The sequence below is a fragment of the Lissotriton vulgaris genome, chromosome 7, assembly GCF_964263255.1.
Source record: "Lissotriton vulgaris chromosome 7, aLisVul1.2, whole genome shotgun sequence".
NCBI lineage: Eukaryota > Metazoa > Chordata > Amphibia > Caudata > Salamandridae > Lissotriton > Lissotriton vulgaris.
The window spans coordinates 1,348,587,369-1,348,603,631 of record NC_141695.1 but is presented as its reverse complement, the minus strand read 5'-3'; the positions used below and the strand labels follow the sequence as shown (position 1 = coordinate 1,348,603,631).

Sequence of the window (16,263 nt, the reverse complement as noted above, 5' to 3'; positions counted from 1 at the left end):
GGAGACATTTTTATTTACACTTCTTAAGCCATGCCGCTTTAAGAGTCCCTCCACCATTTTCACCCTTCTTATTGTTCTGACTAACACCACGTCCCAATCTCTTGTCTCAGAGCAAAGCTTATCTGAAAGAGACTATTAGTTATGGATTCCTCACCCTAGAATTACAACCAGGCGTCAGACTGGATCCAGAGATTTTTTTTCCTCCGCAGTACCCCTGCACGCCAGTAGGTGGCGTTGGTCAACTCTGCGTTCGTCATTGGCATTGTGGTCGCTGGAATTACATTGTTGTATCTACTTAGACGCTTCCCCTGTGCACCGACGTCAGTTCTTTCTTTTTCCACGCCAGCCAGCGCAGATCCGGACAGAGCGGTACCTAGGGTCACTTCTTGACTCTTTATGCAATTTTTTTCTACATCTTTTCGAGTCATCGCGACTCCTGGTGCACAGGGATGTCTTTTTGGGGGGCCGGCTGCAAGCCTTGTGGCTCCTGCCACACGCTGATGTCGGTGACGGACCCCCATCTCGTGTGCCTATGGTGTCTGGAGAACAACCACAACCCGAAGTCGGGCTCCGACTGCCAGGACATGGCCCGAAGTCTTTGCGGGAGCAGTCCTGAAAGCTTCTGGAGGCCCGGCAGTCAGCTCCTCGCCGATCGAGGTCCCGGCCGAGAGGGAGGTTGCAGAACCGGTCATGGACCCATCACCACCACTCCACGTTGAAGTCTTCAGGCAAGTCGAAGCACAAAAAGAAGGCGAAGAAGCATCGCTGCTCTTCGCGTTCTCCTCCTCCATCGGCAGACGCGACGCAGGTTGCAGAGGGTCCTGAGCCTTCCTCCCTTTCCAGGAGCGGGGGCGACCCCAGCCCAACTTCGTAGTTTTTACTCCATCTTTGGCTAGCCCGACTCCGCCGGCGGGCCTTCGGGCTCCGCGGACTCGGCTGGGGGTTCTAGGCCTTTGATGCTGGTGGCTTCAGCGCAGCAGGGTCCCCAGCCTTCCAGGCCTGGATCCAGATCAGCGACGGTTGCCCTTAGACCTCCTCTGGCGCTAAATCCATTGGTGACATCTCTGCCCCCTCAGACGCCGGTTGTGTTCCAAACCAACGTCGACCCCAGTCTCCCCCTTGATGTGGACACGGAGCCGGATGGGCGTTGCCCGCATTCGGTACAGGTGCCGACCGGTACTTTTGTACCCATGTTCTCCCCTGCTGTTCCCTATTGCCCAAAGTGGCTACCAGAGGATGGTGAGGAGGACTGGGAGGGGTCTGTGGGCCCTCTGGCAGACCAGTTAGAAGACCCGGACTGGAGAGAGGATTTGGGTGAGGCCAGTTGTCTGGGCATCTCCCCAGACCGTGGCATGCTATCTCCCCTTACCATGGCTACGGACGAGGGTGCATCATATGCAGTGGTGTTGCGTAGGGCGCCTGAGGCCTTAAATCTTGAGCTTCCTACAGTGGTGGTCAGGATTAATCTGACTGGGGTGCTTCAACCGGCAGCGGCCTCTTCGAAGCCCCTGCTGCTGTTCAATGGGGCCCTCACGAACATCCTTTTGGGCACTTGGTCCAAGCCCAACATAGGGGCTCCTGTGGATAGGATGATTGCCCAATGCCACCACCCAGGGTGACCCCATTTTCTTCTCCCAACACCACACCCCCGAGAGCTTAGTGGTCCAAACCTCGCTTTTACCTCTCGCCCCGCGCAGTCTGCTTTTTGACCCTTTCGTGGCTACGGATGGGGTGCCCCGCCATGTTCCGCCCAGAGCCACAGGTATGCGCAAGTTGTCCAGCCTCTGCACGGCCGGGGACGTGGGACCCTCAGTCATGGGTCTGGGGGCCAGCGGACAGGCCAGTCCGCCTGCAACCCCTCTGCAGCAGCTTCCAAGCCCTACTAGTCCGGCCTTTAAGGGACACTATTCGCCAGTGGGTCTGCAGGATTCACCATCACCTCCCCCACTGGGTCAACATCACGTCAGGCAGGTGGGTTTTGCAGATAGTTTGAAGGGGCTACTCCCTCTGCTTCGAGACTACCCCTCCCTCTGTGGTACTTCAAACCCATTGCACGTTGGAGTATCACTTGGCCCTTCTCCACCAGTAAGTTATGGCTCTCTTGGCCAAGGGAGCCATCAACAGAGTTCCTTTCCCAGAAGTAGGCCATGGTTGTTATTCCCACTACTTTCTGGTGCCCAAGCAGGACAGGGCGTGCGTCTTATTTTGGATCTCAGGAATGTCAACTGCTTCCTCTGGAAGAAGTTCAAAATGTTGACACTGGCTCAGGTCCTGTCTGCCCTCGACCCTGGAGACCGGATGGTAGTGTTGGACTTGCAGGACACTTATTTTCACATCCCTGTCCTGCCGGCCCAGTGGCATTACCTACGGTTCACGGTAGGCCACGAGCACTTTCAGTTTACTGTGCCCCCTTTGGCCTTGCCAGCGTCCCTTGGGTGTTCACGAAGGTGATGACGGTGGTTGCAGCTCATCTGCGCAGATCAGGCGTTCCAGTCCTTCCCTATCTTGATGACTGGTTGTTGAAGGCAGGCTCACCCCTGCAGGGCCGGACTGGGAACAGAAACCGGCCCTGGCACACTGCTCAATCAATCAATCAATCAATCATAGACATTTATAGAGCGCTCTACTTACCCGGAGGGTCTCAAGGCGCTAGGGGGGGGGGGGGGGGTGCTGCTACTGCTCGAACAGCCAGGTCTTGAGCTTCTTCCTGAAGGCGAGGTGGTCTTGGGTCAGGCGCAGGTCGGGAGGGAGGGAGTTCCAGGTCTTTGCCGCCAGGTAGGAGAAGGACCTTCCTCCTGTCGTCGCTCTTCGGATGCGGGGGACGGCGGCGAGGGCGTGACTGGCTGATCGGAGGTGACGTTTGGGAGCGTAGAAGTTGATGCGGTTGTTGAGGTAGCTCGGGCCTTGATCGTGCAGGGCTTTGTGTGCGTGGGTGAGGAGACGGAAGGTGATTCTCTTGTTGACCGGGAGCCAGTGCAGGTCTCTCAGGTGTCCGGAGATGTGGCTGTGTCGTGGGACGTCGAGGATGAGTCTGGCTGAGGCGTTCTGGATCCGTTGGAGTCTCTTCTGGAGCTTGGCGGTGGTTCCGGCGTAGAGGGCGTTGCCGTAGTTCAGTCGGCTGGTGACGAGGGCCTGGGTGACCGTCTTCCTGGTCTCGGTGGGGATCCACCGGAAGATCTTACGTAGCATTCGCAGGATGTTGAAGCATGACGAGGAGACGGCGTTGACTTGTTTGGTCATGGAGAGGGAGGAGTCCAGGGTGAAGCCCAGGTTGCGTGCGTGGTCTGTCGGTTTGGGTGCGGTGCCCAGGGCGGGGGGCCACCAGGAGTCGTCCCAGGCGGAGGGCGAGGTTCCCAGGATGAGGACTTCCGTCTTGTACGAGTTCAGCTTCAGGCGGCTGGTCGACATCCACTCGGCTACCTCTTTCATCCCTTCGTGAAGGTTGGCTCTGGCGGCGGCGGGGGTGAGGGGGAGTGCAGCAAAGCAGTGTGCGAGGGCCGGTTTCGGACGATTTTGTTACTGGGGGCCGATATTGCCGACCCCCGGTAACAAAAAAAACGGCCCCCCAGGGGTCCAAAATCGGCCCCCACCTAGTGGCCCACCGGGGAAAAACCCTGTGCCCGCTATGGCCAGTCCGGCCCTGAACCCTGGCTGTAGTCTTTCACCTCCAGACTACAGCCGATCTCCTGCATTCACTGGGGTTCACCATCAATGTGCCGACGTCACACCTCATTCCCTCTCAGAAGCTCCTTTTCATCAGAGCGGTTCTGGACACAGCGCAGTTTCAGCTTATCCTCCTGAGCAGCGAGTCTGGGATAATCGGGCTATGATTCTGATCTTTCAGCCTCTATCCCGGGTTTTGGTCAGACTGACCTGGAGGCTACTGGGTCTCATGGCCTCCCGCATCCTGCTGGTGGACTATGCCAGGTGGCATATGCGGGCTCTCAGACCTGACGTTCCTGTGGGCACGGCATATGGGGAATCTTTCTGTTTGCGTCCAGATCTTGGAGGACACTGCACACCAATTGCAGTGGTGGCTAATGAACCAGGATTGGGTCAACGGCAGGTCCCTCTCCCTTCCCTAGCCAGAGTTCACAGTGGTGACAGATACATCACTTCTGGGCTGGTACCGTCACATGGGAGAGGCGGAGATCAGAGGCCTCTGGTCTCCGGCGGAGTACGGGCTCCACATCAACCTTCTGGAGCTTCGGGCGATCAGTCTTGCACTGAAGGCATTTCTTCCTTCTGCCAAAGGGAGAGTAGTGCAGGTGTTCACCGACAACACCACCGCCATGTGTTACTACAACAAACAGGGTGGGGTCGTGGACCCTCTGTCAGGAGGCACTTCATCTCTGGGAGTGGCTCGAACATCAGGGCTTGTCCCTGGTGGTCAACACCTGGCAGGTTCTTTAAATGCCAGGGCAGACAAACTCAGCCACCGGTAAATGATGGATCACGAATTGCGTCTTCACTCAGAGGTGGAGCAAGGTCTCTTTCAGCAGTGGGGAGAGCAGAGCCATGGTTAGATCTATTCACCACTGAAAATAAACACGCATGGTCAGCAGTTATGCGCGATAGAATTTCCAAGGAGGCACTCGTTAGGCGCCGCTTTTCGTCGCAAGTGGAGTTGCAGTCTTTTATATGCCTTTCCGCCTATACTACTTCTGCTCGAGGGCTGAAGAAGATCAAGAGCCACCGGGTCCAAGTCATTCTTGTGGCCCCAGACTGAGCACGAAGAGTCTGGTATCCCGAGCTTCTGCACATGGCCATCGATCCTCTGATCAGACTGCTTCTTCAGGAGGATCTTCTGTCGCAGCAGCAGGGGATGGTCCTCCACCCGAACCTGTCCACCCTCCACCTCCTTGCATGGAGAGTGAGCGGCGACAGTTGACAGCTTTCAACCTTCCTCCCAAAGTCTTCTTTATCACGGCCTGAGCCTGGAACGCCCTACCACTCCACCTCAGACAGACATCACTCCCCATTTCAAACCGTGGCAGTCTGTAACATTATCTTGGCAGCCAGGCGTCCCTCTGCCAAAACTGTATACGCCTGTAGATGTAACATTTTTGTGGCATGGTGCGCAGCAAAGGTTGTGGTTCCCCTTTCTGAGGTTCTCCTCCTCATTCTTTCTTCGGTCCAGCAGGGCTCTGCTCTGGGCACTCTAAAAGGCTATCTTTCGGCCATTTCAGCCTTCCTTCAGCTTTCTGATCAGCTTTCTCTTTTCAAGTCCCCTATTGGAAATTGCTTCCTTAAGGGCATTCCTCACTTGTTTCCTCCCATTCCTTTCATAATGCCCCAGTGGGACTTGAACCTGTTCTGACCTACCATATGAGCGCTCCCTTCGAGCTGCTACATAACTCTCCTCTCAGACTTTTGACATTTAAAACTCAGTTTTTGGTTGCCATCGCCTCTGCTCGCAGGGTGAGTGAGCTTCAGGCTGTTTCTTCATAACCGCCTTTCCTGGCTGTTCATCCGGACAAAGTTGTCCTTCGCACTAGGCCGTCTTTCCTTCCCACAGTGGTTACCTCTTTCCAGATAGGACAGACCTTTACTTTGCCCACCTTCTTCCCGCCTGGCATCCTTTGAAAGAGGAGGAGAGGCTCCACCGTCTGCATCCAAAACGTGCGCTTTCATTCTATCTCGATCGCACAAGAATTCCAGGTAGATGACCAGCTCTTTGTTGTTTATGTGGGTGCCAAGAAAGGTCAGGCCGTGCAAAAGCAGCCATGTGGACTTCATTTCACACGTTCACCAAACATTACTGCCCGGACAGCCAAGTCCAGCGAGGCGGCTTCTTTGGCCGTTCAGTTCTCCAGGACTTTCTAGTGTGAACTTAGTTTGCAGACCCACCTCCAGGGTTGGTATTGCTGGGTTATCTATTCTAATGTGAGGAATCCATAACTAATAGTCTCTTTCAGATGAAAAAGTTACTTACCTTCGGTAACGATATATCTGTAAGAGACACATATTAGTTATGGATTCCTCACCGCCCGCCCATCTTCCCCGTTCTGTGAATTGACGTCTAGGGAAAGGGACTGTTTCAGGGCCCTCGTTTTTGTGCACCAGTGGTCAGTGTCTTGCATGGCTCTGCAATTCTGGCGTGGAATGTTGTATAAAGAACTGACGTCAGGGCACAGGGGCGGCACCTACGTAGATAGGACAGTGGAGCGTTGTGATTGGCTATGGGGAGGGAGGATGCCTGCTTCCTGAAGACTCGGGACCCGGTCGGAGAAAAGGTAGGTAAATATATATTTTTTATTATTAAATAAATTAACACCCCCCCTGCGCGAGACATGCCAGAACCAAATACAAGCAGGCCTCTTTGAACCAAACCTGGAATCCGAAATATGTCATAAAATTTGATCGTTGAACAACTAACTCTTGCCTACAATGTTTGCATTTTGTATTTCTATGCTAAATCTTTCTGTGAATGTGACAAATGAATCCTTCATATGTACAGTTAATTTGTCTGTAGGCACAAGGGCGTTAACCCAGTCAGGTGCCTCTACCAGCCACTGAAAGAACCTACTATAGATAAAAGGATGTTATAGTACACAGGGATATAGCCAACATGCCTTCCTTTTTTGCACACTGCCATAGTAGTCTCAGGCACTTAAGGTGACGTATTTTGAGTCTGGATGTACACCTTGTGAAAGGGTTGAATGCCATCACTCACAGTGAAGTTAGCCAATGGCTGAAGGGGGCTGACCCACTGCCCTATGAGGTATGCTGCAGAGGCCAGAATCAAAATGGGAACAGCATAATAACAGACCAATGGATGAAAAGGGCTGGCTTAAAAGCTCCTATAATTATAATTTATTTAAAACCAAAAAGGTATTGGCTAACACTAGAAGTAAAAAAATAAACAAAAAATGGAGATGCAGCCGACAAAGTGTGGCATTGACCCTGAAACGTATTTGATGTGTCCATCACAGAATAAATAACAGCTTGAAAATTAACAACAGTCCGACATTCCTAATTTATAAAGTAATTAAGAAAGGAATGCTCTCGATTCTTCTGTCCTCTTCCGCATTCTTTGCACCCAACAGACCAGATTTTGCCGTTTCCACCTTCCGATGGCCACATCTGAAACTTACATTTAATTGTAGCCACGTTCAATAATGTTCCTCCTCGCAAACCGCCTTTTAGGTAGCCTGAAAACATTCCTTAATGCGTATTTGGTCAACAAATCTCTAACCTGTTTTGCTTAAAATACCAGCTGTGTGGAGCTGGAGCTATATTGGATAATAAATGCAAATGCATCCCTCTCCTGTTGGGAGTGAGTGTTCCTGCCGCAGGCCTCTCCACCTGATGTCAGGCACCAGACGCCCCGCCCTGAAAGTACACCCTGTGCGGAATGCGGCATTATCCAGTGGCCGAAACCAAAGCCTGGGCCGGGAGGGGAGCCTGAGAACCAGAGCGTGGGGATGCACAAGACGTGCCTTCAAAACTGTGCCCAGGCAGTCTCGGCTTATGCTCCACCATGTGCTTCCTGCCACGCGCTATAGCTTCGAAGCGCTGTCAAAATCGGGTAAAATGATATAACTCACTGGTATTCTACCTTTAGTGACTTTGGATGGATGAAGGCCAGTGTGGGGTAGGAAAGTGGGATGGCTCAGTGAGATAAAAGTCCACGGCCATCTCATACAAGAACATCCAAATAAACATTACATTAAATTGCGGATTGATTGGACATTAACAAAAAAAAAAAAACACAAGACAAAGCATAAAAGTCTATTCTTTTAAAATCTCACTATTTACACTATTCTTATAAATCACATCTGTTAATATCAAGCCCACTACGTTAAAACGAAAAAATCCAGAAAAGCGTAATTCACCCCCCACAGATCATCATCTTATACCTGGGGGTTCACCTGCCTTTTTCATTTCTCGTTATATACATACTAACTCGTTTGAGCTTCGCTGTCCAAACCTGTAAAAGGTTTGTGAAGAGCCTCTGGCACACCTCTCTCTTGTCCCACAGAATCCCAATCGAAACAGCCGTGGTAGCCTATTCCACAAGTGTTTCATAATAAGCAATAAGAAATAATTCCTCATTTCATAATTTCTTGAAAAAATAAGACATTGGATGTTTCACATCCAATAAACTGTCAGCCTGCAAAGATAATTGATAAGATTTCTCTCGCAGGTACCCTTTTGATATAATTCTAAACTCCCAATCTATTTCATTTCAGAAATTAAAAAATTTGATTTGATTAAAATGTTTCTACATTGCAAACGATTGCCCAAAGGCACCTTGGCCCTACCTAACACAGCCAATACAACACAGATATCAAACATCAAATATAATTGGTCACATCCAGGGTAAAAAGCCAAGACTTCCTAAATTTAAGAAGGGAATTAGCCATTTTCAGATCATCTGGTAGACGGTTCCAGTTTAAGGTCAAAAATCTTAGTAATGTCTTGGAATAGACCGCAAAGATGCCACTTCTCCTTAATCATAAATTCAGATCACCAGTGGCGTAGCAAGGTCAGGTGGTACCCGGTGCGGAAAATTTCTTGTCACACCTGGCTTGACAAAATGGCAAATATGTGTTTAAAACACATATTTTTGCCATTTTGTCACCCCCCTCAGTGATGACACCCGGGGCGGCCCGCACCCACTGCACCCTCCTTCCTACGCCCCTGTAGATCACCCCAGCAGAGCTCCTCAAACTTTCACCAGCCACTGGTTCACAAAGTGTTCCCATTGCACCAGTTAGTAAGGCCATATCCCAAAGTACTCAACCCGGTCTCCAATCGAAAGCCTCTAATCAGTCGCATTAGGAATGTTGAGGCCCGTCCAGATTGTTTCACCTCCAAACAATTTAACATTTAAGAATAGGTTCAGTGCTTAATTTGAGCCAGTGGTTGCAGGTGGGGTTTAGCGGCACCCTTTCTGTGGGCCAAAACTCATTTTTCCATCATTAGACTCTGACCGAGAAAAAGGCAGAAAAGGAGGAAACAAAAGAGGAAGTTAATGATGGGAAACAGAGACAACAGGAGAAAGCAGTGATGAAAAGAACCTTCAAGAGAGAGTTAAAGGGGCAGGAATGTAGGGTGGTGGAATAAAATAGGCTTGAAATGGGATGTGGTGGGAGCAATGACGTATTGGATTGTTGTTGAGGGTGGGTGGGCTAGTTAGGGAAAAGAAGCACATGAGGGTGGAAGCAATAGGTAGGTAAGATACTCATGAGAGAGAGAGAAAAAACACTGGGCAAAGAAAGAAGCACACGGGTGAGAGAAAGCAACGTGGAGTTGTGGGGGAGAGAGCAGCAGGGAGGGAGAGAAGCACATGAGGGAGATGAGATGTAAACACATACACTCTCGTGCTGTGCTTAAGCAAAAAGAAAGAACAAACAAGGCATTGTCAATACCAATAGAACTCTCTTTAAAAGAATGGTGTATGATAATGATAAGCATTACAAGTAGATAGTATGAGAATATATAAGTATTTGTGTACAGGCAAAGAACTGTAGGATAATATTGGTGTAGGTTAAAATGTCAAGTGACAGTTGCACTGTCAAGCCAGACCTAAAAATACATTTAGGTTCATGACTGCCTGCCACTTGTCTGTGCTTCTACCAGTAATTCCACATGTGTGCCCTTGAAGCTTCAACCTCAGGCAGCAGGATAAACACAATGATCATAGATGTGTGCAAAGCCTGCACCTTGTGGGGAAGTACACAACTTCTGGCCAATCAAAGCATGTACTCCTGCCTCCCAACATGTGGGCGGAGCTAAAGCCCCTCTCCTAGTGCTCTCACATAATTGCCTGGTGACCGCTGCGCTGTCAAGCCAAACCATAAAAAGTAGTTCCTTAACCTGTTTGCTGCTTCTGTCGGCCAACGCCGTCACCACCACTACCTGACTACCGACGCGGCCCGCCCACTCTTTAAAGCGGCTGCACCGCGGCGGATTTTGCGCCGCGTAAAGGGGTTAAAGAAGAACAGTAGAATGACAAAAGTAAATACAAGCATTGGCAATGCCAGTAGGTCGGACATTAAATGAATGCTGTATAGTAATGTGAAGCATTACCAGTAAATAGCATGAGAATGGATTTGTGTGAAAACAAAGAACTGTAGTATAATATTGGTGTAGGTTAAAAGGTCAGATGACAGTTGCACTGTTAAGAAGGACCTAAATATCCATGTAGGTTAACTCCTTCGACGCTCATGACGAGATCAGCTCGTCATGAGTTACGCCTGTCGTACGCTCATGACGAGCTGAGCTCGTCATGTAACGCGTTTTTTTTAAACTCACCCGCGCGCATGAGGTTAATGACAGCCCTTCTGCCATCTGTGCGGCTACCCAAGAAAAACACTATAAATTAATTATTTATTGAAGACACTTCAATAGCATTACAATGTCATGTGTGTGCCCCTGAAAGTTCAAGCTCAGGCATCTGGATAAATAAACAAAATGGTTACAGGTGTGTGTGTGGGGGGCAATATCTTTTTTTGTGGAAGTACACAACTTCTGCCCAATATAAATATGTATTCCTCCCTTCCAACATGTGGGCGGGGCCACAGCCCCTCTTTAGTGATGCTCACATCAATGTCTGGCGACAGCTGTGCTGACAGGCCAGACCATAATGAAATGCAATCGGGAAGGGACAAACAAGATGGATAACGAAAGCTATTGAGTATGAAGCAAGCAAATGTGAATGGAAATAGAGCCAACCAATGGTACACAGTGGGAGAGACATAAGTCTCTGTAAGTTCATGGTAATCATGCAATAGGTTTTTGCAACCAGATAGGCTCGATGTAAAAAATACAAGGGGGCTAAGTCTCTCTGCCTCAATCTCTTCAGATGGGGAACTTTATTACTTCAGTTCTCCTCCTTTACACAAACCTGGGCCCATGCCTCTGAGTGAAGAGTTACATGTTGTTTACAGCACTTAAAAAAAGTGCTGTGTAAAAATAAGGCATTATTATTAGAACAGAGGAACGCAGGGCAGTTCCCATTACAGGCAAGTATGTTCAGAATGAAAAACAAGCCAATCACGGACACTCAATTTGAATAGCAGTCAGTGTCCCTATAGCATCTATGACTCTTCCAGCCTCCCCGCCTTTAACCAACAGCACTTTACTTCCGCACATTCGAGCATAATTTACAATGTTTAAACATAGAACTTCTGGACACCAACACAATGTGCTGTTTGCTAAATCTGTACTGAATGAAGGTGGTCACAAGTGATGAAAGGTATATTTCACGCGCTCAGATGTTTACATTCAAATTGTTCTTAAGCATTTCGGTAGCAAAACATCATTAGACCAAGCCCAAAAACAAAACCATTTGTTTTACGCAATGCTTATTAAACACAGTTTCACATTTCCACACGCTGCAAATAATTATCACTACAGTCTAATTGAATAGTACGTGATGTACTAATCTACGGAACCTCTGACCTGCAGGCCACACAAGATGCCAGCAGCGAGCGCTTAACTCTCAGAGCAGCGTCCTATGCTTTGGCCGCCTGAGGCAACTCATTGCAGCTTTTGTGTTACCAAAATATCGCCCAGATACCCGTGTAAGAAAATCAGAACAGCTGCCGGAAGGAGTTTGGCTCCTGTTGGAGCTCGCCAGGGGAGCATAGCTTTGTTGAGACATGAGAACCTTTACACGTAAGTTGACGATACCCAGAGTTTGTGTCACGTCACTTGCACGGGGATGTGAGCAATCCAGTGGTCACGTTCCAGCGCGACTACGTCACCTCGTGAGGCCCGATGAATATTAACAAGTCAAGTCTTCAAATGGAGTCAATACAATATCTGGGAAACTGAAGTGGGCCATTACTGTATCCTAGCTGCGCAGGGTCAAAATCTGGAGGTCATCAAATGCTCCGATTTTTCACCGCCAGTAGAAATGCGACTAATACCTAATTTTTCGACTACACATTCCGAGGCCTTTAGCTTGATAGAGTTTACCTGTCCACCTATATACAGTAGCACAAAAGCCAGGTTTGAAAACGATGTCTTTTGCTGAACGGTAGACCTCGCTGACTGACGTTTAAGGGGTTGAGAATCTCAACAGTAAAACATCGAACCCATGGCCAACAGGTGGTTGGTTCGGAGGCCTCAGCAGAAGGCATATTATTCTGCTAATCTATTTAGAGCGACTGTGCAGAGGAACAGTAGATTTGAACTTCAGGTCTTGGATGTCAAATCCACTCTACAGAAGAGCCTGAACACTGGGGAAACGTACGGGTATGGCTTCACGTTTTTACCCTCTGCTGAATGCCAGGGTTGCTAAATAGAACGGCTGCCCTGTCTCGACGCGTGCCACCTCCTTGTTTCAATCTCGCTGGTTATTTTTCACCCCTTTTTTCTCCCCTTGGCACTGTTTTCCCTAATCTCTCCCTTTTCTGATTTCCGCTTTACCGCTCTGGATGAAAGTAATACATATAACATAATAATACATAACAGATTTGTAGCACAATCACCCGTAAGGGTCTCTAGGCACTGGGGGCCGTCGGGAAGATTTAGCAAGGTATTGCCCAGAGTCACATGGTGCTGGGCTAACCTGCCGCCGGGGATCGAACCGTGACACCCAGTTTCCAGAGTCAGTCGCCCTAGCCGAGGCGCCACACCTCTTCCCCGTATGAAGAAAATACGTCAAAAGTCCCAAAAAGTAAGCACCTGAAACCACCGGCACAAATTAAGCACGGAGGCTTAGTTACAAGCGTTTTTGCGCTGCCGGTGCTTTACTTTTAATATTGGAAAAGGTGACACACGGGCCTTGTAAATAAGCCCTTGAGTTCACACTAGTGATCATGCAGTAGTAGCGAGGCTGGAGACAATGGAGAGCTTTCACCAGTGATAAGCAGATTACGGCCACAGCAGCTTTTGATATGGTATATACAATTGAAATAACGACTACCGCCGCTTCACATGCCACGCATGCCCTCCGCGTTGTATTGTTTTCCACAGCCCCCCTCCCCCCTGTGTTACCGTTACAGCCGGGCTGGTCCGTCCGGTTTCCTCACCTTGATGGAGCAGAAGCAGCACAGCGGCGAGGGTGGGCGCAAGAACCATTGTCAATCTCGCAGTCGAAGTGGGGGTTCCCCTCTCAACGGCACCCCTCGATTATATCACCCTCAAAACGGAGCAACCTTCAAACTTTCCAGGCGTCAAAAAAAACGGGGACTTCTCTGGCTTTTTTGAGGTGGAAAATAATTGGTCGCCTTCGATCTTCTAAGCAGGAGTCCTCCTGGCTGACGGGAAGGGTGGTAAATCCAAGGGAAAAAAAGAAAGAACGCAAATGTAAAAAACACAAAAAAGTTCAAGGATTGCTCTTCTGCGTAAGGAGGGAGTCCGGGGTGAGCTGCGCATCCAGCACCGAGAGCAAGAACAGGTGGAATGAGGCAGGGTGGAGCCTGATACCTGAGGTACCGGCTCCAACGTCAGCCACCCCGCCCAGAGCCACGCCCCACCTGACGTCTGACCCTCCACTCCTGCCCCCTCTTGGAACGGCCAATGATCCTTAATGCGCCATTTTACCTCAGCACGACAGGTGCGTCTGAGGAAAGGGAGGGGGCGGGGGATTGGGTGCCCTGGCAGGCGGCGTAACTCCTAAAAACATATGCGTACTAATGGGAGACATAGTATCGCACGAGACTGCACAACAGGCCGTATGATGGCATAGGTAACAAACTTAGCACTGCGTCACAGCTACCTAACCAGACTGTGATGCAATAGAAAAAACTCAAACTCCTCCAGTACGCCTGTTCAGACACAAAACACACAGCAAACACACAGAACTTCTCAGGAGTCTGTCACGTTCCGCTGTATGCCAGGGGAGTCAATTCCAAGGCTGCCCAGTTTTATTCCACCTCATGCTTCTTTCTTAAACTCCTCTACACCTCCTGACTCTGTTTCTCAAATGTGCCTACTCTTTTTTACTCCTGGTTTCTCCCTCTGTCACTTTTTTCCTATCGTTTTCTTCCTCCTTCTCTCTCCCTTTTCAGTCTTTATCTCTCTTGTTTGGGGTCAATTCCGAATAGGATAAATAGGACCCCCTTCTCCAAAAATAAGGGCCAGTGTAGGTCACCTGCAACCACCTGCACACATTAAACACTGTAAATGTCTATAGGGTACTTATTTTAGTTCGGTGTTATTAAACTTCACAGTTGTCTGACCTTATATAACTCTAATGTGCATACGTAACGGAATAATAGAATTCTCAGAACTGCTCAAAGGTGGCACCCAGATTACGAATGTACTGCAAAGTCTATACAAATGTTGATAAAATAGCTGGAATTATGTAGTCATGCGTGTGAGAAGTTGGCCTGATATGTGATGTCCACTAATCTAGTGGGCACCCTGTATCAGTCCTCACAACCCTTATGGTGATGGTTGTAAAGTCAACCTTATAGACCAGCTATCCTTGTGGTAGCACGAACAAAGCAGTCTTAGGCTAATACTTCAGAGAGCATGTGAAGCCAATTGTTTTACCAATTATAATCCCTTGAATACCAAATGAAAGGACATCACACAAGGTATATATCAAAGATATATGTATTTATTACTAACACAACCCCTCGGCACTCTTTATGAGGTCAGAGTTCAAGATACAGCACAAGTTACTCAATAAGCATAATATAAGTTGCACAAATACAATTCTGCCCTAGGGGCCTCATGAACCATATACTAAGTAAGTGGTAGAAGAACCACTTCAGGAAAGGTGAGTAGGCCTAGGAAATCGCTGGGGCTACACTGAACAACTAAAGGTTAGGAAGTAGGAGTCCCACAGGATGCCTGTGCAGTGTCTAAACACACACGCGAGTTACAATAGACTTTCAATGGGAACCTAAAAGTTACAAAGTAGTTGATTTCGGACACTTCCTGGTGGACTACGGGAAAACCCAGTTAATCTAGGACACTTGGATAGTTATTACCCACGGGAGCACCGGAGTACTCGAGTTACCTCACCAAGGGAAGCCGGGTGCATAGGTGTTCTTTCGTGTCGGGTTTCGTCGATCAATCCTATGCAGAGCTGCAAGAAAATGCTGCAGGCGACCAGGAGGAAGATGTCCGGATGGATCCAAGGGTGGATCGGAGTAGTGAAGAACCTGAAAGCAGAGGGGACAGAGTCTGGGTCACTAGCCAGTGACCAGGAAGGAACCAGGCGATGTTGAGATGCAATCAGGTGAAGAAGTGAAGCTTGTCTCTGCAGCCACGTGGACCAGGAGGCATCGACGATGACCAGGAGCTAGATACGGACTGTCCCACAAAGGATCTCGCTGTTGGCGGTGTCGGCTTCTGGATCGGAGTCAACAAGCTTTGGCACATGCAATCCACACAGGAAGGGAAGATCGGCTTCTGTTCAGACCAGCAAGGTCTGGGGAGCTTCCCCTTTACAGGAAAGCAGGAGCAAGCCCAGAGCAACCAGGCAAGCAGCGTTGTTTCAATAGGATATCTTCAGGAGGGCCACTAGCCAACGGGCTACCAACCGGGAAGACGCGTCAAGGAGAAATGCAGGCGCAGGCCCCACGCGGCACTCGTGGAGTGTGGAGGGCTGAGCTTCGGTGCACTTACTGCTCGGGGTTGGGGCTTCTCAAACCCCAATGCACAACTTCGATGACACCTCAGAAGCTGCACAGTTAGCAAAAAGCAGGTACTGCAGGTTGTCCGGTCCCACGTCTCTCGTGCCCGCCCAGGTCTCAGCTTTGCTGTGGATGTGGGTCGGAGTCAGAGAAGTCTGGAAGTCTAGAGGCTGCGTCGCTAAGTCTTCGGGTTCCGGCGGGAGCGTTGACAAAGCAAATCGGCAAGTTACTGGTGGTGCCTGTTTGCTCACTCCTTGACCATGTTTTCTGTCTTCCAGTCGAAATGGAACGTCGAAGGTCCAAAAGTTCGTTTCAGAGTTTCTTTCCAGGATAATCTAATGTCTCTAGACACAGCTCCTAACTTTATACTGATCTAAGGGGCTGGATTATCTGCTAGGTCCCTCCTAAGGGTGGAACCTGGGAAGGGGGTGGGTACACCCCTTTCCCTTTGTCCAGTTTCGCACCAGAGCTGGGGCTGGAGTGCCCCAGCAACTGGTTTGAACCGGGCTATGCTTGGAGCACCTTGTGTGCCCCAGGCAGTGTCTCATTTCTTTCAACCCAACCTGCCCCAATACACTATAGCCTGTCTGGGGAGGTGCTAGCACCTCCCAAGGCAGGAAACCTATTGTCCAGGCCTCCCCTGACGGAGTTTCATCCAGCAGCAGGAGGTCAGACTCATGTCTGTGGAAGCAGCATCCATTTTGTGATGCTGAGG

At 49.5% G+C, this 16,263-nt stretch overlaps 1 protein-coding gene across 6 annotated transcripts in view; it reads right to left on the bottom strand.

Moving 5' to 3' along the window:
* The window catches only part of LOC147703666 (prostasin-like), an 80,757-nt gene extending 67,390 nt beyond the window's left edge, over positions 1 to 13,367 (bottom strand). For 3 of the 6 annotated variants that reach the window (XM_086932003.1, XM_086932005.1, XM_086932008.1), the window contains exon 1: positions 12,990 to 13,367. In XM_086932003.1, the coding sequence (XP_086788129.1) occupies positions 12,990 to 13,038 (49 nt within the window). In that variant the 5' untranslated portion in view covers positions 13,039 to 13,367. The remainder of the gene's footprint in view (positions 1 to 12,989) is intronic. The other 3 variants (XM_086932004.1, XM_086932006.1, XM_086932007.1) reach the window with 1 other exon arrangement.
* Positions 13,368 to 16,263: the final 2,896 nt, after the last annotated feature.